This window comes from Idiotropiscis lumnitzeri, chromosome 9, assembly GCF_059441095.1.
Source record: "Idiotropiscis lumnitzeri isolate Australia: NSW breed Sydney's pygmy pipehorse chromosome 9, RoL_Ilum_1.0, whole genome shotgun sequence".
Lineage (NCBI taxonomy): Eukaryota > Metazoa > Chordata > Actinopteri > Syngnathiformes > Syngnathidae > Idiotropiscis > Idiotropiscis lumnitzeri.
This window is the reverse complement of record NC_142399.1, coordinates 5,897,478-5,925,263: the sequence shown is the minus strand read 5'-3', so window position 1 is coordinate 5,925,263 and position 27,786 is coordinate 5,897,478. Positions and strand designations below refer to the sequence as shown.

Sequence of the window (27,786 nt, the reverse complement as noted above, 5' to 3'; positions counted from 1 at the left end):
TTCCATGAAATAAATATTGACGTGCCATCTTTTTCATTTATTGACGTCAGCAACATATGAAAATCAAACTTGGGTGAGTCACTAAAAAAATGTGAGTCCTGTCGTGTGTTTGGACACCCTGAAGCCGCCGTCCTGTTTTTCATTATTGGCTCAACCTTTGAATGACTGTCATCAAACATTGGCAACCAAACACAAACACAAATTGGTCTTTCGGGTGAGTCATCCGATTAACCTAAAATGCACTTATGACCATTACAAGTCAACTTAATTTGACCTCGTGTCAAATTTTGAATGCACAAGACCACTGGCAATCATTTCAGTACTTGTAACGAATATGCTGTTGTCTCACAAGGAGCTGAATGGCCAATTTCTCAAATGTTAAAAGCACTGAAATGTTGAACAGTCTGACGATTCAAAGTTTAGAGGTCAAATGAAGTTCACTTGTAAAGTTTACAGTTGCATTTAGATTCTTCATGAAATTTCACCTGAAAGCTCTAAACCCCTAACATCTTGTATGTAGGAATACATTTTTTTATTCACAATAAAAACTGGCATTCTTCCAAGGAGTCAATGAGAGCAAATACAAAAATAAACTGCATGCGTGCTCTTCATTTTCCTCTCTGGTCAAAAACATTAAATTTTACACAAAAAAAAAAAAACTCCATAGAAACATTATATTACAAATGGGAAGAAACTAAGTCCGTATTCCCAAAAGGATTTCCTCCGAGGTTACCTGTAACACACGCAGAAAGGCCATCCTGTCTGTCTGCGGTCGGAACGCAGAATAAGGCTTTGAGAGAACTCAAGGTTCAACGTCCGAGCAACAGTCGCATCTGTGGCCCCGTTTCGGCCTCCAGCAGGACCGGAGCGAGCCAGAGCAGGTCTCTGAGTGGGATTCCCAATCGGCTGCTGCTGGACAACAAGTGCTTGAGTGAAGTGCAGCCTAGAAGGGGAAAGGATGACATTTTAAGGGAAAATTTTGCGGACATTTGCTTTAAGAAGTGTTTGTATAGAAATACAGACGAAACCCCAATTACTGACATTTTTAAAAAAAATGTTTCATTTTTTTTAATCACTCCGGTTTTTCCGCATTTCACACCATATCTTTTTTTTTACTGGCCACTTCTGACAAAGCGTCTGTGAGCAACTGTGATGTCACAACTCGGCGAGGTCATTTCCATTATGTTGCCCCCACTCTAAATTTTTTTCCAACTTGGCAGCAACTCAGAGCATCCATCAACAATTTTCTACCTTGAAGCTGCGCGAGTTTGTTCCTGAGACAGGGGACCGAGTGGTAGACCAGGAAGCAGGCCAACATGGGAGACCGGGAACCACCCGAGAGAGACCTGCTGCGAATGTAGGACCTCAACGCTGAGCTGTTGTCTGGAAGAAAAAAAAAAAATGCACATAAAAGTTTCTTTGCACATCCAAGAATTCAACTGATTTGCCAATGAAAAATAACTAAATAAATAAGAACTGTTAAAAACGGCCGACAAACCCTGAGGGGTTATTTTTCTTTGTGAATGACGTTAGTATTGCTGTTATGAGAAGATTGAGGTAAGATCAAGTATGGATTATAAGGAAAATAATTCCTCATGATTAAGCAAGTTTAATGTCGCATTTTCAAGGCCGGTTGACATCAGGAGAAATAAGGCAAATTTCCAAAGGGGAAGAAAAGCAAAACTTGTTTTGTTATTGTCATTTGCTTGTTCTATAAACGAAGGGGGTGGGGTTGGTGCATTTACTAAAATTAGAAATTTGAAAAAAATAACCACATAGCACATAAAGGTAGCACCGTTCCACCTCTTAAGCCATTTGAGCAATTTACCTTTAAGCCAGCTTTTCAGCGCCACGTCCACCTTGTACTTCATGACGGGTAAGAACTCCGAGGAAAGCAGAGCGTCGCGGCAGTTGCCAGGATGCCGGAGCACCCTGCTGTCCCAAAGCTCCACCACCAGACGCATCTGCCACAGAGCGAAGCTGTGCTGCAGCTCGCCACGGCAAAGAGCGCCTACCGCCTAAAGCGGCGAGACTCTATTAGGGACCTGCTGCGATCGATGTCGGACCACAGGGCGAGTCAATGCGTTTACCTGCTCGATAGCGACGTACGTGGGCAGCATCTCCGGACATTCCTGCGTCACACACTCGTACAACATGGCTGAGAACAGTGCCACCGTCTCCTCTCGCTGCGGAGATATCCCGCAGTTTCATGTCCTCATGTTACGTTTTACACCAAAATTGCACCACTACAGTAATACTTCATGAATATCATCATCAGAATCGTTGACGTGTGTCGAAATTATTTCCACACATTAGGGCGCTACATGCTTCTGGTGAAGCTCAGTGAGCATAAACCAGCGCAGTTTATCTCTAGCACCACCATGAGGATGATGCCAGTGCAGACAAAACTACCTTGCAAGCACCTGCTTGCGGGGGAAACGGCGTCAACTCACATGCTTCATCACATCTGACGTCTTACAGAAGAACTCGGCGAAGGAGAGCAGGGCTGGCTCCGAGGTGAAGGTGGAGATGGCCTCGAGCTGCACACACACACACACACACGACGAGCAATTAGCGACATTTGGGATGTGTAAAAATAGATAAATGATGTAATCCTGTAGAACCAACATTTTCAAATTTGGAGTATTGGGTAATCATGAATAACAGAACTAAACAAAATTTAGTTGGCATGCATTTCGGTGGGGAACATGCTTTTTTTTTTAAATTGCACATCCTCTCCACTAGTTGGCAGTGGCGCTCTCCTTGCCCATTGTGCGCAGCGAGTATTAACGCTACGGTGTAGGTTTGTTTTGCAATGAAAATGCTCGAATTTATCATTTCGACGGCGAGTGGACTTCAATAGTCTGACAAAATGACCTTAAAGGTGCTGACTCCAGAGCTGCGCTGGTTGACGGCAGAGCCCAGCAAGCTCTTCCAGCCCTGAGGGTCGTCCTTGTAGGGCAACTGTCCCGCTCGCAGTTTCACGTACAACACGCCGTCCCGGGACAGGACGGACCTGAGTGGCGGGCCACCAAATAAACACGTTCAACCAGCCCTTCGGGGAAAGCAACTGTTTAGTTTAGAGTTGTTTTTTTTAAGTGGCTTCCTCACTTGAGATGCTGCACTTCTTTAATCAGGTCAATCGAAAGCTCCCAATAACGAGGACCCTTCACTCGAACCTGCCAGGACATCACGAGTGGACGATGGGCACAATGTTAAATAATATAGACCCAGAGGTGAGGTGTATATTTTTTTTTTACCCGCTTGAGGAGGTGCAGCTCAGGCAGCATACTGGGAGCCATCAGCTCCACCGTGGTCTCGTCGTACCACTCGGTTTTCTGAAATGACAGCCATAAGATTAGTGTTTCACCAGGTACCCGAAATATTAAAAATGACGTCTCTGTATGATGCAATGTTGTAGTAAACCACTGAAAACTGAATCCGCAGCAACTGAATATGCACGTCAATTATAAATGAGCATTATTATCTTACAGTGGATATTTGTGTGTAATATTAAACAACAGCAATAATGCTATGACTGATCCTGACACTTTAGTAACAGAGCTTGAAAACTCGACATGCACTAAAAAGAACCTGTTAGTGACCTGATTATTTTGCGCATGTAAGGAAATAAGACCCAAGTGAATGGGGAAAAAAGCCAAGCAATGCAAACGTACCGGTTTTAATGCACCGCAACTGGACAAACAAAAAAAGGTGGCTGCAGCAACAAAACAGCAACGTTTTACGTAATGAGCCATTTTTCTCAGTGTCAACTGATAAAGGGGCGGAGTTAGTGGCAGTTTAGTGGATGAAGTGAAACCAGCGTACGATGCACATTATTTGCTCACCTTTGAGGAAGTGCCACCACGGACGTGCAACCACAAAGAGGAAGTAGGTACAATGACGTGGTAGAAATGAATCAAAAACTTAAACGATGCTCTCTTTTACCTTGTAGGTGACCTCCAGCAGGGCGTAGCAAGGCTTGAGGGAGTCCACGTCGACCGGGATCAGCAGGCGGCTCTCGGCGGCCAGCACAATGAGATGCCGCAGTGCCTGCAAGTGATAGCTGTAGGATGAAGACAGAAAAAATTCAAAAACAGTTATTGTAAAACACATCTGGAATATTTGTGAGGCTTTGAGAAATTGTTTTTAAAATGCATATCAGTGTGAACATGTGGAATTTGTCAACATGAAGTCGATTTTATTTCGTTTGCCTTGGACATGCAGAAACTCAAATTTAAAATGTAAAATTTGGGGGGATATTCTGGCTATAGCACCCCCTAGGGTTGAAAATGGATATTACAGGAAACAAAAGTTTATCTATTTGAGTGCTGCTTTGTTTTTGTTTTTTGTAATGATTGGTGTGTTATTCTCACCGGTTGTCTGTACTGTGTGAGGGGAAGTGAGGATAGAGGGCACACAACAGAGCGGCGATGGCTGAATTGGAGGTGCTCAAGCTGAACCTGGTATAGAAATACAAAACCCCCCAAAAAGGTGACCATGATTCTTGCCACAAATGTGCACGTGCTACAAAACAAAAATCGGCACAGGAAGTGTACACATCCCATTTGAGCAGGACCACTGCTCGCTCATTTTGTTTTGATAATAACTCGTGGCGTCAAAAGCCACTATACAGCCTCTCTGTCATAATAGCGGCAGCTGTTTTAAGTGTGTACTTTAACTAAAGGAGCCATTATTATGATTAAAAGAAGGGAGGTGGAGGATAAGGGGGTCAGACAATAAACGTCACTCTCACGCGTGACGTGACGATTATTAATTGTCATTTAAAGGCTTGTTGCTATTAACTGAGAGTAATGTTCTTTTTGGATAGATCATCAATGGAAAAACACACACACAATGAGAACGTTATCCCTTGCCAACAAATTATCGTATAATATAGTTTTTTTTGGGAGGGGCATCAATTATTGAAATTCTACCGCTGAGTCCCTACACCCATCAAATAGTGGCGGTTCGAACAGCGGCGTAGCACTGTTCTTGACATCTTGCGTGTGCTCCCGTCTCACCTCCCCCCTCCGAGGAAAAGCATTCCGAGCGCCATGTGATGAGCCATGTGAAAACCGTAGTTCATCTCGCCGCCGGTGCGGTAGTGTAGGAAGCGGCAGAGCTGCAACACCTTCAGGTTGCCTGTGCCGGACATCACCATGGACATGGACAGCAGAATCATGGACAGCGCCGTCTGTATGTTATAGCAACCCGGCTCCTGTAGGAACCACAGCGGATGGTGGTGGACACAAACGCAATGTGATGATTACATGAGAAAAGACTTACCACGGTGGCTGTACCGTAGAAGGACATAACCTTCATGAAGCTCTTGGCGAAGTCGTAGAGGCACTCGAAAGCATCCGAGTTGGCGGAACCGGCGAAGCGCAGGCCAAGCGCCATACAAGCTCCAGCTGTGATGTAGTCCTGCACTTGGCTGAGAGGTGGGAAATATCACCGTGGAAATGTGGAGAACATTATAATCAGTGGTATATTGGTATCAAGGAAGTATGCTGTAGCGGCATCTCAACTGAGAGACACGTTTCGTATGTCAAGGAGAAGGTAAGTTAGGGAGAGTCTTCTCTATGTGCTTGTAGGTGCAAAAAAAAAAAAAATCACATCTTTAAGTCTCATCTTTTAATCTCATTTGTTTTTAAGGTTGTACAATAGCAGTAGTAGAACTCGGTCCATATCACCCACCTACAAATATAATAGCAGGCAATTGTTGTGTAAAGACAGAAACTCACATCCATGTTTCCAAGTTGATGTTTTCTGGTGAGTCCAAATGATTTCCCCTCATGATCTGTATGAAAAAAAATCATACATTTAAGAATGGTTCAAATAAAAACTAATGAATAAATGTCACCTATTTGTGTGTTTTTTTTTCACCTGAGGCACGTTACTTTTGACCCATTCTGTATTTGGAAGGATGTCATCCCACATGATGATGCATCTGGCCAGGGTCTTGAAGGAGCAAGGAGAGGATGGACAGTTATTGGAGGGGGACATCGGGGCAAAAAAAAAAAAAAAATGATTGCACATGCTGCACGAACTAACCCTGAGTAGAAGAAACTCAGGCTTGATGAAATCCAACAGGAACCAAGTATCTGGAGGCTTCAGCCAGTCAGCGATGGACCTGGCAGACCACAAAATGTTAATAGGCTCCTCTCTGCCGCACACTCGCCAATGAACAGAAACGATGAGCATGGACTACGATATGGTAAAGATGCCGATGCACTGCGACAGCTACAACACTTTCGGTGCATTTTTTGCCAAACACAATACCAGCAGGGCGGTAGACTCCGCCCAATGGGATTAGGATTATTAATTATTAATTCCCACATTTTTTCAACAGTTTCCTCAATTTCTCTGTGAATAATCACCAAAAGAAAGAATTAACACTTAACATCCACTTGTCACATTATGGTTGAAAGCGAGCGTGCAACACCAATCAGACTACAGTGGCCACTTTCCTTACCGGTTGTTGGTCTTCAAATAGATCATGGCAAGGGCCAGTGTGGCCCCGGGACAGGTCACATCCACATTGATAGTGTCACCCTCCTGGAAACAACCATTCATTCAATTCAGACAGTATGCTAACTATGCAAAGCGATGATGAAAACGAGTGCAGTTCAAGAGTGCAATATCTTGACAGGTTGTAATCCATTTAGCGTACCTTGATCTGGTAGCTGGGAGACTTGTGTCTCTCTCTGCTGGCTCCGACCGGGGCCCTTCGGTGGCCCCCAACCATGTACTGATACAGCTGCTCCGGGACGTTCAGGTCGCTCATCCCAATCAGGTTGCTGCCTTGCTGCACGGGAGGACAGTAAATTATGTAAGGAGTAAAAGCAGTGATTTAGCAACATATTTGAATGTACGCATCCATGCATTGGCTTTCATTCGATTCCATTCCAAGTCATATGTTACAATGTGCCTTACCCCGAGGCAAACCATTCCGAGAGCTAATCCCGCAGCGAGGGAATAGGACTCCCTGTCAGTGCAATATTCCATCTCCGGACCCGGCGGTCGCCCTGAAGCAAGTACGCATATACAAAAAACATTTACCGCACGCAGCTGGTGTTAATGACGTGGTAATACAATTAACAAATGGATACTCACCTATTTCTGATTGAAGAACTTCAGCAATGTGTCTGTGTCCTGTTCCCTGGTACACAAGCCCAATGCCAATAACTGAAGCAACCTATAGATTGGACGGAAAAGTGTTTTCAAAACAAATACCGGATCATTTTAAAACGCGGGGCTCAAAGAACTCCACTCTGGAGCAGAAAATCGTTAGCATCATTCATGTGTGCCAGTAATACCTGAATGTTGTGTGGAACATCCAGCTCGGTGGAGGTGGGAGGAAGCAGGGCGGGGATGTGTATGCTGAGCAGGCGGGTGGTCGACACGTCCATGGTGCCCAGTCGGGCCGCTGCCACGCCCAGTAGGAGCCCGATGCTGGTCATCTCATGTCCCTGACAAAGACAGACTCCACTTGAGTTGTTGAGCTATGTTTTTTGTTTTTTTTTTTCTTCAAATAAGGGAGTGACGTAACGAAATGTGGAAAAGGTCAAGTGCTGTGACAATCGGATGCAATATACACAAGAGTCATGTGCACCTTAGTTAGGTAGTCATGTATGTTGAGTGTCCCAAGCTTCGTGAGGTGCCCGTTAAGGCCCAGCGCCATGAGGAAGCCTGCGTGCTCATTGGCCATCTCTTGGTTCTTGTTCTTGTTGTAAACGATCCAAGCCGAGTCCACCTGAACACAAAAGCGGAGGGTCGGTTTGTTTAGTCACGAGAACACGTCACAGCCCTGGTGTGGAGACTGGCCTGCGACGCGGGGGCTATCTTGAGTCCAGCAGCCACGCCGTTGTGGAAGCTGGGCCAGCTGGGCATGTTGGCAGGAACATCAATGTTCCCACTGTTCAGGTCGACCATGGTGTTTCTGGGCGGGGCGCGACCTGGGCCACATAGAAACATGCAGGATCACATAAGCGGTAATACCAAAATAAATCAGCATTTTGGCTGAAGCATCTTCTTATGTTTGCGAGGTCCTTTCTGTTTCCGTTCCACCGGCGGAAACGTTGCCTGGATTTATGCGCAAGGAGGTCCAACACAAAGCTACCATAACACAGCAACTGACGCCAGACAAATCAGGATCATACAAATTTTGAGGAGGGCGCATTATTGCTATTCACATCAGGACTTGGTCCCGAATAGTGTGGATTCACTGCAGTTCATCACCTGTGAGGTTGAGTTTAGGGATGGGTAAAAGTTCCGTGGGTACTGGCTGGTAGGAGAACAGAGTGAAGAGACCCCTTCCCACTGGGAGGGACATTGTTCTTTGACACAGCTGAAGGAGTCTGGAAAAGGAATAAGGTGATGAAGAATGTGTTAATATGGACGAAAGCAAAGAGATTATTGCTGACACGGGGAAATGTGACACACTTGTTCTCTTTCTCCTCTATGTACTCATGGTCTGAGACCTCTGGGAGCTGAACGACGCAGACCCGGACTGGCTTGGAGCTCTGCAGGAGTCTCCGGACCTCCTGGACCCTCAGATCCTGACTCCAGATCAGTCCCGTGACCTATTGAGTGCGTGAGATAACATTTGCTTCAAATGATATTTTGTGGGCGGGTTCTACGCTCAATGATGCGGGGGTACCTCCTGGATGATGTCCGACATTCCGTCCTCCTCCTCATCAGCCTCTGTGGTTGCGGAAGGCTCCAAGGACAAACTAGAACCCACAGACTGGACACACGCACGCACGCACGCACATGCACGCAACCGAATCAAACAGTCAGCGTATGGAGTATTTACGCCATGCTAATGATGACACTAACTCATATTTATACTCACAGCTTTGCTTTTTGACAGGGTCATGTTATGGGCCTGTCTGGTGCGGTCCTGCCGGCCAATGAGCGAGCAAACCTCCTCTGACCAATCGGCGCAGGGCTGCTCCCGGCAGTAGTAGATAGCATCTCGGATTGGCAGAGCCACGCCAAAGGGGACCGACTCCAGGTCCTTGAGGGTGAACCCTGAACCGCAGAATGCAAAGCAACAATCTATGTCCGGGAACAACAGAATCCCCAAAGAAAATGAGACAAAAGCGATAAAAAGATGTTTACCTTGCGAGGTAAGCCAGACCACGAGCTGCTCAGCCAGACTGTCACTGCCCGACTTGACTTGATTCTCACTCGTCTGTCTGGAATACAGACAAACAAAACGTAATAAATACATTTCGTTATTTATAATGAATCAAAACAAATACGCGAATGAATTAACAACCGGGTCTCATGCGATTTATGTTTGAATGCGTCTTTAACTGCCAAAAAGGATTTATCATCATTGAGTGATTTATGATGTTTAATAGAATAAATGCACTGCGAGCAGATTCACCTTCTGCACTGCGGGTCAGTGGTCTTTTGGCCTGAGGATGGAAAGACAGAGAAAGACAAAGGGGATCAATAATGAGCACCATCATCAGACATCCACGGCTCTGGTGTTTTGCTTGCATTCAGCGAGTGCAAATTGAAAACAAGGGTGCGCAAATGGCATGTTCAATGCTCGATTGTTCCTATGTTGGGAGGTGATGGCATTTGGGGGATCAAAAAAGAAAACCCAGGATGCGGTCACACTACATACAAATCAACGCCAAATCTTTTGTCAGCGATTCTCAACAGCCCATCAAATACCCGCAAGGATCTGTCATCATCACAGTATCCCTTTCAAAGCAAACTCATTGCATCACACGCCTTTATTTTTGCTTCCTGAGCCAATGTGCAGGGGTTGACAGGTAATAAAGGCTGCGCGTCGATAAAACACACACACACACGCAGACAGACGCACAATGGTTGACATGTTGGCTACACACAAACCTGCAGAGAGTTTCACCAGGTACTTGGACACATTGGATGTGGTGGCTTGGTCGTCACGGCTGATGTAGAGAGCGTAACTCTGATGATGCAAAGAAATTATGTACAGAGCAAAGGAATGGTTACTACAGCAATTAAACACTATAACAGTCAACGACCATGTTAACTTCAAAACCTAAGCATGTGACCCGACAGGTAAAAAAAAACAACATTTGAGACATTTTAAATATTGCCAAAAGTACAGCAGTTGGGAATAAAGACGTGGCGAATGTGCAAATTCCTGACAGGAAGCTCATAGTTGAGTTAAGAATATAACGCACCACAAAATAAATGCATAAAAAAAGTGAAACGAGTTCGCCTCACTTTGTACATAACGAGGAAGGTTATGGTCCTTGCTGGATGAATCAAAGGTTGAACCCGATTGCTGCACTGGCAAATTATGTGCGCACTTCCCCACCGATTATCGCTCTTCATGCAATTCACACACGCACGCAGAGAACTCTTTGCCCTCACACACTCAAACCCTTAGCATGTACAAATACATTCATCACTCTTTTCCTATTTGTACACCTATGTTTTATTTTGTTAAATGACATACCAGAACCAACAGCCGGACCCTGTGGCAGACACCGGGCAGGTAGGGGAAAGGTGGGACCTCCTCCCCTCGGAGGCAGCTACTGAGCCAGCTGAAGATGCAGGGAGGTTCCGTTCGTAGAAAGGACAGATCCTGCATCTGACCAATCAGAGCTGACAACAGATAAGAAGTGTGAAAAGTAGCAATTTCTGCACCCCGAATGGTTCTAACGGTTGAATTCTGAAATCCTACACTGGCCGATGTGGCAGCTCTCAGTGAATCCGTTGATTAACGAAGGGTAGTCTCTCCAGTAGAGATCGACATAGTCCTCCAACTGCAAATCTCTGCGAGGAAAGTTTTGTTTACATTACTCAGAATATGCCAGAAAAAAAAATTGTTAAAATTTGTAAAACGAGAAAAGGTAAAATTATTCATTTTTTCCCCCCTTTTTTTTTTTTAAAACTGTGACGCTACCTGTCATGGTCAAGAGAGTCTTGAAAAACAGATTTGTAACCTTAGGTTTTTCCTAGTTGAAATCAAGGTTAAATAAAAAAAAAAAAGAAAATTGAATAGTATTATTTTTGGGCGGCACAGTGGTTGACTGGTTAGCGTGTCCGCCTCAAAGTTCACTTGCATGTTCTCCCCGTGCCCGCGTGGGTTTTATCCGGATACACCGGGTTCATCCCACATCCCAAAAACATGCATGGTAGGTTGATTGAACACTCTAAATTGTCCCCAGGTGTGATAGTGAGTGAGGTTGGTTGTTTGTCTCCTGCAATTGAATAGATGGAAGAATGGATTTTTTTTTTAATTGGATTTAATTATTTATCCAATAAAAAGTATAAAATAATTAAAAAATATTAATAATGATAATTGAAAAGATTATGCACATAGAGCCTAGAATTGCTCAAAAGCAGCCACTGTGTGATTATTTCTACGTGCAATGAATGGCATCACGGGACACGTGGCCACGCAGCCGTACATCAAACCCCCAGCATGGTCCGTTTGCCACTCTCAAGATAATTGTTGTGTCACTCGCCGTGCTATAAATATTTCACCTGCCGTCCCTTCATCTTCATGCAACGAGTGCAAGAAGAGGAGGAGAAAGACGAGGAGGAGGCCCGAGTGCTGCAAGATGACAGCTGACCTACAGGATGATGATTTCAGCAGCTTTTTGAAGAAACACAAAGGCCCCGGGACAAGTACACTGTAAGAAACGTGCTCGTGCTCACTGCTTTCGTTTATGTGGCTACACAAGCGTGTTTAAAAACCAGGACAAAAATGGGTTCTCCTCTCACCCAGTGACATTCGGCTTTGTTGTGGAGTGGTAATTACGGTACATGCATTCTGAGTCAGACACATTCCCTTTGTTTAACGCCACGTAATCAATAGTTTTTAATTTAGCATGAGCACTTCCTCCCACACAGCTCTGAATGTCCATTTATCCAACTGGGTGACTTTAAAAGGGAGCAATGAAGAAAAAAAAAAAAAAGAGATGCAATAAAAAAAAAAAACTGAGCAGAACCAACAAAAGAGCTGACAGACCTCCCGAGGGTTTACACAGCTCTCAAAAAACAAAGTAAATTTTAAATATAATACAAGACTGTTAATTGTAAACACAGCGACATCCCAGATCTAAGAGGGTGCAACCATATTTCCTCAGTTTATTTTTGTAACCCCCTCTCGAAAAATATTTCTTTTGAAGTCGATGGAATAGTGCAGGTTACAAGTCACAATGTATGTAAAGTATTCAAGTTATTTATTATCATGTTTTTTTTTTTAAATATGAAAAAGCTGCCATTTGAGCAGGTGTGTGAACACTTTTTCTTTCCACTGTATCCATCCGGTCATGGGTTAAAATATTTGTCCTGACTGTACTCCTGCCACGTTGCTTCCCCGCAAAGACCGGCGTGCAATCAGGCCTCTTCTGCGTGTGGAGAAACAAACTCGCAAAGGTTAAGTGAGCGCCATGATTGGTGACAATGACAGACAACGCGGAGTGGGAGGCAAAAGCGCTCTTCAGCGTAATTGTCCAGCGCCGACGTTTGCCACCAGAAACTCAACAACGAAATAAGCGTGGCATTTTATTTGACTTAACTGTTCAACTGACCAACATTCAATCCAAATGTCAACGGAGGCATTGTGGGAATGCATTTTGTTTTTGGAGTGCTTTTCTTTGTTTCGAATTCTGCCGCATGCTGATTGTGAACATGTGTGAAGGTGCCCAGCTCTCAATACCAATCAGCCTGAGATAAGAAGCTCATAAGTGTAGATGGAGTCCCTAAATGCTCCGAAGAAGCACAAATTGAACAATAACCTCCTCTAAATGAACTTTTTATGTTTGTCAGATTGGATGATTAATACACAATTTTATGGAGAAAAAAGGCGACTTTCATCATCGCACACGGAGACAGGCTGGCGGTTACCTGGCAAGCTGCTGCAGAAGACACACCAGGGACGAGGCCCTCTCTCGGTGCAGCTCGTTGAGCAGCAGCTCCTGGTACAGCAGGTGGAGAACGTAGAAGAGGGCCGGAATGTGAGCAAAGAGTGGTGCCGTGTTGTCCAAGGTGCTGGAGGGGGGCAATGCCTGGAAATCACACATGGGACACAGCGGGTAAATCGAACACTTTCGAAATGTTTCTCGACTCGTCCCGGCTCTTTCGTGATAAGTTTGGTCGCAGACCGACGAGAGGTCCTCTTCGTCGGTGATGACGCTCGCGTTCAAGCCACTGCAGTCCGCTGGTCTGTCGACACAGTGGGAGTCCATCTGGCGGTGGTAATGACATCCCAGCAAGTATTCCCAGTCCTAAACAGGAAACAGGCATACACACACGCACACACACGGTTTTGATTACCGGGAGTTAATTATTTGACATAATTAAAACAGGAATGAGAAAGTGTCGTAGTACTTTTTTACAGTCAAATGACACAATTCCCAACTTATGTGTGGCATTTTTTTTTTTTTTTAAATGAATCAGATGGGATAAATTGGAACTTTTAAACAGAATGCAAATCCATCCAAAGATTTTTTGGAGTCTGAAAATTTGTCAATAATCTCAGAAAGGCAACAATCCTGAGGGAGAAACTTTCTAGACAAAAACCATGAGGTCAACACGATGTTTTCCGAATTTCTGTGACTCATGTGCCTCTCAAACACACACACATACACACGCACACATGAAGAAGAACACACACAGAAAGAACACAGCACAGTCTGAGCCCCCGGCGGATTGACTTTTGACAGTGATGTTCTGCTCTGAAGGGGACACAAACAAATGAGAACAAACAGTTGGAGTAAATTAAACAAGGTTCTGACTTTCATGGCCTCTGTATATCTTGTGAGAGTTCAGGTCAGTGAGCTTCTAAAGAATGAAGTCGGTTTTGCACAAAAAAATGTGTTTAACAATAATTTAATGTGTCTTATTCGCGACGCTGCACAGCTAAACTGGACCAAAACCAGAAATGAATGTTTTGTTATGGTGAGCAACTGCCGGGAGAAATTGCCTATAAGCTTGAAAATATTACCTAGAATATATGATATTTATAATATCAGGCATGTTATTTGTCTGTTTTATCTTTTTTTCTCAATTTAGCTTCATAAAATGACCATACAACGCATTCAGAACTATTACCGGTAAATTTAAACTGAAACTTTTTTTTTTTGCACAATATGAATTTAAGGAATAACTGTGGCTTATATAAAAAAAAAAATAAGAACATTTTTTTTAAATTAGAAAATTGATCTTAAATTGAAAAAAAATGATTATCAAAAGTGATTTCGACCCTCGTCACTGTTGTGAATCTATACAATACATTCCATTTTTTTAATTGAACTACTGGAAAAAGATGTATTATTTATTTATTAAAGTGCACCTGTTTAACAAAGCATTGTTCATTATTAGTCACGCACCTCATCAGAGCCTCCATCACAGGGACGAGCTTTCTTGGCCGCAATCACCGGCGAGAGCGGCACTTCAAAATTCAGCTGGAGGGGTGAGGGGAGCACAGGGCGTGTGAGAGTCACTATTTCAAGTCATAATTAATCATGAGAATCGCTATTTCAAATGAAAATTAGCACTCCTTGGTTTTAATTGGGGGAAAAAAAAAAAAAACAATAACTCACATTTCGTGTCCAGGTCAGGCGCTCCGTGTTATAGCCCATCAGCTTCATGAAGCACGTGACAAACATGTTCCACTCGCTGTGGGCGCTGGTACCGCCGGGGGCGTTGTAGATGGTGTACCACTTCACCAGAACCTACACGTGAAACATGACAATAAAGCCAAAATTCTTCACATTGTTTGGTAGCTTTGGTGCTCATATCGTGACAGAACACAGCTGTGGGTCTTTAAAGATCAGTCAAAATGGACTAAAACGGGCTGGCAACATGGGGAACAGTTTGCACTGTCAGACATTTATGCAAAATATTGTTTTATGCCTATAAAGGGTGTTTTCAATGAAACTAACAGGTGCGATGATCAAAAGTGTCCACAAACCTTCATGGCGGCTTCCTTTGGCAGAATGAAACGGATGGCCTGAAGACATTTCCTCACTAAATCAAAACAATGAGAAGAGAAACGTAAGAAGAGGCACAACATTAGAACCTCTCTTAACTTTGAAAATAGCCATTAGTAAACCAGAGAAAATGACCATCCTTTGCCCAACAGCAAAGACCTTAAAGGAAATTAAACAAGAGCCAGCGCTACACGGGTAATTGATTTTAACCAATCCCATTCGTCGTCGACGAGAATATCTCCATTGGACATACTGATTGAAAAGGTCAGCGGCGAGGCAGACAAATGCTATTTCATTAGGGACAGGTGAAAGTCTTATCTCCAAGATTGATTATTAAATAATGGGCACAGACTAAAAAAAGGTTGAAGCATATGAGGCCCTTGTAATTAGGCGCAAACATAGCATGAAATATTGACTTAAAATCTGCGGATTCCGCCGAGCTCAAGTTTGTCAGCATCACCAATGCAGCACATAGCTCTCCAAATGGGGATGAATCAGCGCTGATAATGAGGCGTGTGTTTAACATCATCCTGTAATAGCAGGCTCCAGCCCATGTACTGTACTTTTTGCAGGTCTGGAAAAACACACATGCCTCACCACGTGAACTGGACACAAAGGCACAGGTTTCAGGTTGAAATGTTTAGTTTGCCTCTTAAATTAGAACTTTTCGTCATCTGTTGTTATGATTACAGCAGCGTGTTTGTGTAAATTGTAATGGCATCCTCAATTTGTCACAGTAATAACGTAGGGCACGTCTCAAACCTAATTTCCAGGACCCGACTGTTCTGACTCAGCCAGTACACTGTGGGTGTGCATGTGTGCGTGTCTGACCAAAAGCAGGTTTTGAATACATCAGCATGCATACACCAGTTACCTCCATGGGGCGAAATGATAGTGACGTCCGTCGTGTGTCACGTTTACATGAACTACATCATTCCTACGCAATTTATTTCAATTTATTGGATTAAAGTAGTGATGATTGTGGCTGCTGCATGTGTGCGTGCACTAATAATAAAATTTGAATGAGCTTAGTGGACTAATAGAATGTTCATTTCAAGTCACGACACAAACAAGAGTCGTTTGTGTTTATTGATTAAATTTCACAACTGGACGGAGAGTACAGGAGCAGGGGGAAAAAACAAGGACAAAACCCACTGGTTAACTAATTAATGCATTATAATCATAATATATATTTTTTTTCATAATACTAGTAACTTTAGTCCAATATCTGTTACATTAATAGAAAATTGGAATTATAAAGACCTCACAAATGACTTTTCTTTGCATTTTGGTTGGAAATACAGCACTCTCAACCTTTGGAGAAGCAGTTTTTATTACAGCGTATTACTTGTTCATATTATTTGAATATATTTAGAAGATACCGTATGTGCTCTATAAAAGAATCCGCATGCAAGAAATAAAGCTTACCCAGCTCAGAGATAGCAATGTCCGGGATGGAGATTCTCAGCATGGTACCATTACTTAGTTCCTAAAGAAACATACAAATTATTATTAAATTCGTTGTTTTACATACATTGCTTAAGCAGAGCAAAACAACAACATTGGTTCCTTAAGAGAGTCAAAAATAAAATTATTCTATTCAAATAAAAGAGGCATAGTATACATAGTGTATGGTCATTCTAGAATTGCTATTCAAAGTAACACTGAACTCCTCCGCGGGGTTACACCACTTTCATTTTTTCCTAGCCTAATTCATGATGAAAATGAAGTGGCGGCCTGTCAATGGAAGCAGCAGCAAGCAAGACTGACAGACAATTATCCTTTGGAGGTACCGGGCAGTGAATCAATGAACGGAGGCAACACATCAAACCTTTGCAGACACGCATGTAGAACATGGCGTGTGAGGGAAATGAGCCTCGGTGCGGCTATGATTCAGAATTAACAATGGTGGTTATACAGAGTGGCTGGAAACGTGCTCATTAGATGACTGAAAGGCCCCAAAAAAAAATTTTTTTTAAAAAACCCCACACAAACGCACCAGAGTCACACGGTTGCTGACGGGGTCTCGCAGGGCGTGGATGAAGGGCATGGTCTGCTGGAAGGTGTAGTCCTCTAAAAAAGACGCTTCATGGTGCTTCATGTTTGGACCCCTTACTTTGGAAACTGGCGAGGGCATGGTAGCCTGGGGAAGTCGATAATGAAATGATGGTACATCCAAAAACAAAACAAAAAAAACACATTAATCACAGTGGAGCTATGTTGCAACCCAATCCACAAGAGGTGAAAATTGACAAAACAGAGACACCATCATCCCCCCTATTCTTTAAAAAAAAAATATATAAATCCGCTTGTCATTGTTGATGACATCTTCATGTTACATTAATACAGTGGACCCTGCATATTTACCATTCGATATTCATAAATTCAACTAGTCACAATTTTTTTTGGTGCACTCGGATGTTTGTGTTTACGTTTTTAGATGGGTTGTTTTTCAGATTTTTATTTTATGTCAAATAAAGGGGACTGTTAATTATTTTTTATATTGCGTCTGTTCTGCCTCTATCCAGCAGAGGACTTACAGGTCTATTACAACAAGGCAGTGAAGCCTTAGTGTTTCTTGTGACCAATCTAGAGAGACATTGCAAGCTTGATAGCAGAACACGCACAAGGAAAAAATGTACATTTCATTAAAAGCTGCTGTTCCTGCCATTTTTTGCAACAAACCTCATCCATTCTTTGCAAATGCCTGCTACTGGCATTAGCAGGCGTGCTAACTTGCTCCAGCGGCGTGTCGAGGCCAACGCGGTGGTTGTTCAGACTGAAAGCGGACGGCAGGAGGCCGGGTACAAACACCTGGCTGACCTTGAAGGGATGGAAAGAAAACAAAACATAAACAGACGGTCCCATATGTAGGAGACAAATTCATTGTTGTCCTTACCCGGGTGACGCCCGTGTAGAGAACCAGGCTGCCGCAGGCCTCCAAAACAAGCATGGCATCAATGTTCTGCAAGGGGGGGGGGGAATAAAGTCAAGTACAGTGAACAGTCGGTTCATCAATTGCACCTCTGCCATGTTGCAGAGTTTTTAGCGATCAGCTTTTATGTGTTTTTCCAGTAAACCGCAAAGGCAAGTAAAACTTTTGAGTTGACTGCCGTTGCTAAAATATTTCAGCTAATCAATGCTGAAATAACATCAAATATTAGCATGAAGCTGGCAGACTTTCGTGAAATGAAATTATATGGTCTCGTTGAACGGTTAGACGTTAAACACATAATGTTGAATTGTCTTCAGTTTTGTGTGTCAATTTAAAAGTAAACCTCAAGTGGGAGTGACTAACAGCTAGAAGCTGCACGCTTTGCTAATATTTGTAAAGCCATGTGAGCAAGAGGATTGCCTAAGTTTATTTTAAATGTGTTGAATGCGGTAAAAGTATTTTAAATGTTTTTTTATATATATATATATGGTCTGTCTATTTCAGAAAAAAATATGCGCAAATATTCCTGGTCTCAATTAGCCTGCATGAAAACAAGGCCGTTCACCTGCAGAGGCTCCGCATCTTTGGCAGGGATGCTCGTCACAGAGGCGAAGATGAGCTGAGAAGTGTCATTGCTCTCCATAAATTTCACGCATCTGAGAGGCCGAAGATAAGAAAGGATGTCAGTCTAGAACAAAAAATTACCACAGTAGCTCCAATACTTTGCTTGCTTCTCTGCCTGAAATGCTTTGGGACCTGAAATGGTTTTGACTCGGACCTGAGTTGCTGGTGCGACTCCACCAGGAAACAGAGGTAGTGGTTCTCACAGAGGTCAGAGGTCAGGAACACTTTAGAGGCCTGACTGCTCATCTCTCGGTCCAGGCTGAAAAAACATGTGCATTTATCGTCAAACATAGCTGTAGTAATTTATCTGGGAGTTTTCTTTATTATTATAATATTCTAGTAAGAGTCTGAAAAATAATTACAAGTACGCGCATACAATGTCAGGTCTAAAAGAGTGTCATTTGTGTCCTATCCTAGTTTACCTGTACTGTGTGCACTTCAGGAAAAGTAAACACTTCAAAATCCAATCTGAACTGAAAAAAAAAAAAAATGTCTCTTTTACACCAAATCCAGCTTCCAACCTGTGAAAAGCAGCCGTCTCGCTCCACAGCTGCTCCATGCATAGGTCTGGGATAATGGGCTCCAGCACCGTCTCATTGATGGTGCTGTTGGGCGAGTGTGCCGCGCCGTGGTGGTGGCCCATTGGTGACGAGGCGTGGAGGGTCGTGTTGAAGCGAGCCACGCCCGATAAGGACGGCGCCGCCATGCCCGGAGAGTGGTCGCGACTATGTGGGGGGAAAAAGGAGCATGTTGACTGAGTTTGCAATGTAATTTCTGTGAATAAATAATAGATAGAATAAACTTGCCTGAGAGCGGCCATCTTGGATATACCCGGGGAATGGATGCGGGTTTGTATTGATGGTGAGGACATGAGGATTCTGCTCTGGTGGCTATGTAGACTGCTGTAGTGATGAGAGGTGTTGGCAGCAGCGACACCGCTAACACCAAGAACAACATGAGCAAGAAACCGCTAACAAGGATTACCACAAGCGCTATAAAAATAAAGATGTATTGTATTGGGACACACACTTTAATGAATGAATGAATTGAATCGATAAAACAGGTTGTCCAAAGTCTCTCGTCTTTGAATCGCACTTCTACATATCTCCAACCTGAGAAGCTCTGTCATGAAAACAGTTACATGCATAAGGCTGTAGTGGATTAAAAACAGAGAAGTTAATTTGGAGATTTTTTTTTTTTTTCCGAATGAGAACATTCTATACAATGAAAAACTGGAGACTGAAATCTTATTGCATTGAATTATATATAAAAATGTAATAGCAAACTTGATTTCTCTATTTCTATTTTGTATTATAGTAAATTATGATTGTGAAAGAAAACAATAAAGATCATGTAAATAATTCACAGAAAGTGTTAGTTTGAGCCAATTTAGGCCATGAAAAACCCTATCAAGACATTTTGGACAATTTTGTGCTTCCAAGTCTGTGGGAACAAATAGGGGGAAGTCATTTTCTGTTCTAACTTCATAAAGCTAGGTCCTAAAAGGCATCCCTGAATGAGTTTGGTGTGGAAGAAAGCCATTAGAACACCTCTAGGATGAGTAAGACTGACCTCACAAAATGGATGCCGCCTAAAAACACTCGGAAATTAGAGAAAGTTCTCCCGGGAGAAAAGCGGCTGTAATAGCTGTTATCCTCATTTTCTCCAATTTTCTCTCAACGTATAGTCGGTTTAATGGCAGCAGTTTAGGATTCAGCGCCTTGCTCGCCAATATTGATCTCTAACCTTCCGACGGGGAGACAAAAATGTCACGAGGTGTCACTTCATCTGCTGTGCTGCATTCTGACATTGTCACGTGTGCAGCGAAAAGACTTTCATACACTTTTCGGAACAAACACTCCTACCTTGCTCCAACACTGGGATTAAACCTGGCTGTCTTGCTACCGCAAGGGGAGTCCAAGCGGGAGTGGTTACGCAGCTGCGACATAAGAACGCCCGTGGCCAGGAATCCCAGCGGTTCAGTGAAGGGCTCCGCCAGACAACTAAGCACCGTAGAGCGCTCCTGGTGGAGGAGGCAAGAGGCTGGAGGTTAAATGACGTCTGTTGTGTGCGTGAGTCATTGAGGATGCGAGTGAATGAGTGAAGGAGGATACTAATGAGTATGAGCATTTACATATCTAGAGTACGTAAATCCACACCTCACACGTGACCTTGCGCAGGCTCCACACCGAGTGTGTTCCTTGCTCACTGTCGTAGGAGACGACAATGGAATGTCGACAGCAGGTGAAGACAATCTTTGTGCCGGAGTCGGACATGTACGCCACGTGAGTGCTGTCAAACGGACCTGCGAGACAAATGGTGAACGCTAAAATATAACAAATTTTGAGGGTCCACTCACTACGGCGCATTTATTTCACCCGCGGGTTTGCACACCACTGGTGCCACCTCGTCTATTGGATGCAGCATGCTGAACAAGGTGGGAAGAGACTCGCTGTGGAGGAACACACGGTTCAGTATCAGGATGTATCAATAAAAAAAGGGTGTGTATGTATACATTAATGTGTGTGTGTGCATGTTCGTGTGAGAAGTGCACGTGTTAGCATTTACCCGGGGTTGCTCAGCTGTCCGTCAGCTGCTGTGATTTTACGCTCCAGCAAAAGCCCAAACTTGGTCGGCCAGGCTTTGCACACCTGTGGGAGAACAAATAGATGACACATGCACTTTTTTCCCCCCACATATTATTAAAAAGGTAAACCAACAGGTCTCACCTGGAATGGCAGAGGTGAGAGGAAATCCTTGCCGGTCACCGAGTGAATGTTGACACATCCGTTCTGCACGATACACACGGTGTGCTCCACCTTTTCTTCTGTGAAACACAACCACGACTTCGCAACTGACTTCCAGTGACAAACAAAAGTCTAATATTTGTTCCATATCCCAACAGTCTATCTTCTTCATTTGGTTACATTTTGCTGGGCTACAACGGTTAAAGTATATATTTGTGGATGCTAGATTTTTTGGTTTTTTTCCAATCAAATTACAATTACCAAAATTCTGTTGTCACATCAATTTAATCTGCCTTGTGCCTTCAGAATCAGTAGCGCTGGCCAATGTAACTATATTATACGGGCAAATAATTTTCGCATTACTTTCGAAAGGAACTTGTATGACATAATGACACAGTACCGTCTTTCTTGTCCTGAGGGACAGCAAAGTCACACCATAAGGCCTGCAGATAGAACCGAAAAATATATATTCTGTCACCATGATATTCTTATTTTTAAATTCATATGAACCCTCGACTAACCTGCTCCACCGGGCTGTCTACGGTGAACGCCTTGTAAACGTTTGAACCCTGCGCCCGGCTGCCCTTGGTCCAGACCACTACGTTCCCTGCAGTGTAAAGCTCCTCTTCAAACTCCACATCTTGTTCCAGGGCTTCATCGCAGCCCTTCCTCAGCTGCCAACTTTCCTGTCAATCAAATACATCAGCCATGAATCCCTACATTCGCAAGTGTCAAACTCAAAGCGCACAGGCCAGATTTGGGGATACGTTCAAGATCCACAAACAAAGTAGGAGAGAATTGGTGGTCCAAAGGGACTGTATAGATTTTTTTTTTTTTGTTATCATTTTACTCGTCCAACTGGCTTTAAACACCTTTAAAGGTATTAAAACAACATTTTTAAGCACATTGTAAATAATTTGAACAAAAAATAAATAATGTATGAATTATAATTTTTGTGCATGTCCCTTTAAGAGAAGGGGCCAGATAAAGTGGTGGGTGACGTCGTTTATGCAGCTTATGCCTGAGTGTGCTCCAGTGTTTCGCGGCACATTGGCGACCGTGGCTCTCCTTTCCCACATGTGAGGGCATTACATTTGTTGAGTTTATTGTAGACACCGGATTGCTTAAAAAAAAACAATATCCCAGAAGCACAATGAGCGGCGATATAGCGGGTCAAGGCTGTATATGTGGTAACTGCCATCATGTGTCAAGTAGGCTCTTAAGAGTAGTGATTAGGTTCAAACAAATCAATGCTGAAGCCCAGATGACGGTTTGCCTTCCAGTAACTCATCTGTTTTATCTGACGCAGCATGTAAAAAATTCAAGGTCTTACCCGCTCCCTCTCCTGCAGGCTGACCTCCTGCAGGGAGCCGGCCAGGCCGGCGGCGCAATCCGAAGACCAGAGCTCAGAGGCGGGCTGCAGCTCCCGCAGCTGCAGGTTCAAGGCGTTGGGGTGGTTCTTGCAGTGCTCACGGCCAAACGGGACAAACGACTGCAATTCCCCTGCGGCAATCATCGTGGCTTTCTCTTCATACACGACGTCCGACATGAGTCCCAGATATCAGCATTATTTCTGAAAATGAAACTGTGTTCAGAAATATATTGGGATCTTACGACAAAATAATACATGGGGCCAATATCAACCTTATTTTAAGGTATTGGGTTCTCTTGGAGGTTGCAAATACCAGCCACCGATACTTAAGCAACAAAATAATCTGACAAGTGGTATCGAACATCCCTTGGATATACAAATAATTTCAACTGTAAATCGACCACAAACTATGTTCACAAAGCACGTCCATACCATTTCGAACTCATCAAACAACACTTAGTACCCTTAGAATAAATGGATGATTTGTTTGCGGGAAAACAATGCACCAGAAGTATTCTTGCACATGCACATGCGACAGTCTCCATAACGTCTACTTTGTTGCCATTGCATGGTGCAAATACTACTATGAGAGTGCAAATTCTATTCCTTTTTCAAAATACAATTTTAAAAACTATCTTAAACGAGACTAAATTATGCAGTGAACAAATAGCAGGAAAGCACAATGGAATAATGTACAAGTAGAAGCCCACTCATTATTATTTAGAAATGTCAGTTAAATAGCAGCAGTATTGAATAATGTTGGTTGACTTTAGATCGGATTGTGGTCAACTAAACAGACCCACACTTCATAACAAATAAAGGAGCGAGTAAATTTAGACAAGATCATCATTAAGTCAGTATACCGGCAGTAAAGGTAGGGAAACTAATGTCATAACAAGAAGCACCCGACCGAGTTTGCATCATTGATTCAGTCAAAAAATGGTTTAAATGTCCATTTGTATGTGGCTTCCTCAGCCGAGCTGCCGTTTTATCTTGCCGTTCTTTATCGTCCACCTGGCTCTTACTCCGGCTTTTTAGATGAATTTTCTGAATTCGTAGCTGATTTAGTAACTCATGCGGATAATATACTTATCATGGGCGACTTCAACATTCATATGAATCTCCCGTCGGAACCACTTACGGTAGCGTTTCGGACAATCATTGATATGTTTGGTTTCACGCAAATAATAAATGAAGCAACGCATATAAATGGCAATACGCTAGATTTGGTATTAACCCGAGGCTTAGCATCTTCAAAAATAATTGTATTACCATATACCAGTGCTATATCTGACCATTACTTTATCAAATTTGAAGTCTTGGCTCACTGTCATCGTTCTGACCATAATCAAAATTATAGCAGCCGTAACATTAGCTCCTCAACCATCGTTGCGCTCTCTGAGCTACTCCCTTTAGCAACTGCTTCGTTTCCTAATTATATTGGTACGATTGATGATCTCACAAACAACTTTAATGTCGCTTTGTTAAATGCGCTTGACTCCGTCGCGCCTTTAAAAACTAAAACTCGTCCAAAGAGGCTTACTCCGTGGTTTACAGAGGAAACGCGCGTACTGAAACGATCTTGTAGGAAGCTTGAGCGCAAATGGCGTGCGACCAAACTTGAGGTCTTCCGTCAGGCATGGTGCGATAGTTTACTAATATACAAAGAAGCGCTTAATTTAGCCAAAACTAATTATTATTCTAGATTAATTGTCTTACATAAAAACAATCCTAAATATTTATTTGATACCGTAGCAATGCTAACGCAACAGCGACCAACCTCGGATAGCTCTTCCTATTCAGCTCACGATTTTATGCAATTTTTTACTCAGAAGATAGAATGTATTCGTGATGAGATTAAAGACACTGTTCTTAAAATTCCGTCGAATTCCGCGACAAATTGTGTTAATAGGGACATTAGGGCTGATAACTGTCCGATAACCTTATGTCAATTTAAAAAAATATCTCTTGAGAGCCTAACAAAATTGGTTAGTGCGGCAAAACCGACAACTTGTGTGCTCGATCCGCTTCCTGGCAAACTAATTAAAGAACTGTTTACGACCCTAGGACCGTCTGTTTTAAATATAATTAATCTATCACTTACCACGGGTGTAGTACCAGCAGCTTTTAGGACCGCCGTTATCCGACCGTTACTTAAGCAACCAAACCTTGACCCAGAGAGTCTCATCAACTATAGGCCGGTTTCAAATCTTCCGTTTATTGCAAAAATTCTTGAAAAAGTCGTAGCGCAACAACTTAATGAATATATGACTGTTAATAATCAATTTGAACCTTTCCAATCGGGTTTTAGAGCCGACCACTCTACTGAGACGGCCCTTGCTAAAGTTACTAATGATCTTCTCATAGCTATGGACGCCGACACCTCATCAATATTACTCTTACTCGATCTTAGTGCCGCTTTTGATACCGTTGATCATAACATATTATTAAAACGCCTTGAAACGTGTGTTGGCATTTCAGGTTCAGCGCTTTCTTGGTTTAATTCGTATCTGTCGGAGAGGACGCACCGTGTAATTCATGGCAATACGACTTCGGATATTTGTAAGATCATATGTGGAGTTCCGCAGGGATCGGTACTTGGACCTCTATTGTTTAGCATCTATATGCTACCGCTTGGTGATATTATACGGAAATATAACATTAGTTTTCACTGTTACGCTGATGATACGCAATTATACATGCCGTTGGATATAACGAATCCCCGCGACTGCTATAAATTAGAGGCGTGCCTTGCCGAAATTAAACAATGGATGTCTTTCAATTTTTTGCGTCTTAACTCAGATAAAACCGAGATGCTCATCATTGGACCAGCGCGTCATCGGTACCTTTTCAAAGACACCACTCTGAATATCGATAAATGTAATATTATCCAAAAGGATTCAACAAAAAATCTCGGTGTTATATTTGACGCAACTATGTCTTTTCAAATGCACATTAAAAATATTACTCGAACTGCGTTTTTTCATCTGCGTAACATTGCTAAAATTCGCCCAATTCTATCAACGTGTGACGCGGAAATCTTAATCCATGCGTTTGTTACATCTCGCCTCGACTATTGTAACGCTTTGCTCTCGGGTCTCCCCATGTCGAGTATTAAAAGTCTGCAGTTAGTTCAAAATGCAGCAGCTAGACTCTTAACTAAGACGAGAAAGTTTGATCATATTACCCCGATATTAGCCAATTTGCATTGGCTTCCGGTCCACTTGAGATGTGATTTTAAAGTTCTGCTACTTACTTTTAAAATATTGCACGGCTTAGCACCTTCTTATCTCGTTGACCTCGTGGTACCATATGTTCCGTCCCGAAACCTTCGCTCACAAAATGCTGGTCTTTTAGTGATCCCGCGAGCCAAAAAGAAGTCCGCAGGTTCTAGAGCGTTCTCTATTCGGGCACCAATGCTTTGGAATGCACTTCCCTCAGATATTAGAGGCGCCACCTCAGTAGAAATGTTCAAAACACTATTAAAGACGCATTTATACTCTTGTGCATTTAGCTGAAATATTTGTTGGCCTGTTTACTGCCGCTTTTTTTTTTTTTTTTTTTTTTCTTTTGTTTTCTTTTCTGCCCCCTTTTCCCCCGGCTGGGGGATTAGGTGACGGTGACCCACTAGGAAGTTTAAGGCATTGACCAACTGGGCATGCACCTGTTCCAGTGATGTCGTCTTCCTGCAGCGCGACATTTGATCAATTTATTTATATACTTTAGCATCTAATTTAATTATTTGTTGGCCTGTTTACTGCCGCTTCTTCTCTTTTCTGCCCCCTCCTTCCCCTGCTTGGGAATTAGGTGATGGGGACATGCTTTGAAGATTACGGCACTGACGAACCGGGAAGGGACCTGCTCTGCCGAAGTCGTCTTCATGCAGCGCCTTTTCTGATTTCCTTATAGTTCAGCACTTCATTGAACTACTTGTTGGCCTGTTTGCTATTTCTGTTCTTTCTTTTCTGTTCCCAATTCCCCGAATTAGGTGATGGCGATTCACTTGGAAGTGGCTGTACTGAATTTACACCAACTGACCGGTACAAGATCGAAGGCTCATCTTCGGATATGCTGCCATGGATATTACGGCCCTGGATGAGGACCCACTCCACTGAAGTCATCTTCCTGCAGCACTTCATTCAATTGACTCTTATATTATCTCATCTATCATTGCATAGCATCATTGTATGTGTCAAATGTTGCCCAGTTGGCATCCATTGCAGCCTGGTCATCCTGGAAGGGGGATTCCCCCATCTGTGGTCCCTTCTCAAGGTTTCTCACTTTTCCCCTAATGAGGTTTTGTGAGTTTTTCCTTGCCCTCCTGGGGGTTAAGATCGGGGATGTCGATTGTGGCTATGTAAAGCCCTTTGAGACTGTCTGTGATTAAGGGCTATACAAATAAAATTGACTTGACTTGACTTGACTTCACATTCCAGCAGTCTGGCTACAACATACGCAGGACTAATGAAAATTACTTTTTCATGATGACCAATGCAGTTTTACAGAAACTATAATCTAGAAATTAGTTTTAATTTATAGTTATGCAACTCAACGCGGTATTTTAGGCATTTAAGAGGTGTCATACGCATTTTAATAGGTGAGCTATATGCGCGTAAACAGCCGGTGATGCGTTCAAGAACCACACGAGCATGCTAACTCGGCTAACAGGAGCCTCACAGTTGCATTCACACTGCAGGAATTACGATTAAGCACGAACCTGATAATAACGAATATTCCGGCTCTTATCCTGGAGTCCCCGTCTATCTAACGTGTCAAGACGTGGCTTGAACGCAGAGTTTAAACATAAAACACAAACATACACACGCACCCCAATGCCTAAAATTTGACTAGCGGCAACTTTTCAATTGACCGCCGACATGTTTGCTGTAGCGGCATCCTTCCGCTTCCGCCTATTCGGCCAATCAGAGAGCGGAATCTGATGACGTTGAACACCACGACGTCCTTGCAGTCGAATGGACCATTATAAATGTGATGCTAATATAAGAATACAAATAAGAATATATATCCAACTAAAAAAAATACTACATGAAACTAAGAATTCATAATTAGTACGACAATTAATTATCGATATTAACACATAAATCCTAAGTATTTTCGGGAAAAGTTGTTGGATAATGATATTTA

The 27,786-nt window shown here is 43.0% G+C and overlaps 1 protein-coding gene across 3 annotated transcripts; it reads right to left on the bottom strand.

Moving 5' to 3' along the window:
• On the bottom strand, positions 1–27,538 carry anapc1 (anaphase promoting complex subunit 1). 3 transcript variants are annotated; one of them, XM_088304529.1, is made up of 53 exons: positions 27,359–27,538; positions 22,603–22,842; positions 21,791–21,955; positions 21,670–21,712; positions 21,252–21,349; positions 21,091–21,173; positions 20,901–20,974; positions 20,682–20,827; positions 20,388–20,545; positions 19,329–19,460; positions 19,044–19,247; positions 18,677–18,781; positions 18,464–18,554; positions 17,863–17,928; positions 17,649–17,786; positions 16,963–17,106; positions 16,392–16,452; positions 14,945–15,000; positions 14,574–14,705; positions 14,361–14,435; positions 13,134–13,256; positions 12,877–13,037; positions 10,703–10,794; positions 10,475–10,623; positions 9,880–9,958; positions 9,401–9,431; positions 9,130–9,206; positions 8,861–9,039; positions 8,666–8,752; positions 8,449–8,588; positions 8,245–8,363; positions 7,831–7,961; positions 7,619–7,759; positions 7,323–7,475; positions 7,120–7,201; positions 6,940–7,031; positions 6,677–6,811; positions 6,479–6,561; positions 6,058–6,136; positions 5,890–5,964; positions 5,748–5,803; positions 5,290–5,437; positions 5,025–5,221; positions 4,377–4,463; positions 3,949–4,066; positions 3,261–3,338; positions 3,112–3,179; positions 2,878–3,016; positions 2,454–2,540; positions 2,091–2,186; positions 1,829–2,018; positions 1,252–1,383; positions 1–943 (listed from the first exon to the last, which is right to left on the bottom strand). In XM_088304529.1, the coding sequence occupies exons 2-53, from the start codon at positions 22,816–22,818 to the stop codon at positions 810–812; spliced, it is 5,925 nt and encodes a 1,974-aa protein (XP_088160655.1). In that variant the 5' UTR covers positions 22,819–22,842; positions 27,359–27,538; the 3' UTR covers positions 1–809. The 3 variants fall into 3 exon arrangements, with proteins under 3 accessions (XP_088160655.1, XP_088160656.1, XP_088160657.1); XM_088304530.1 differs by having other exon boundaries at positions 5,320–5,437; XM_088304531.1 differs by having other exon boundaries at positions 19,329–19,424.
• Positions 27,539–27,786: the final 248 nt, after the last annotated feature.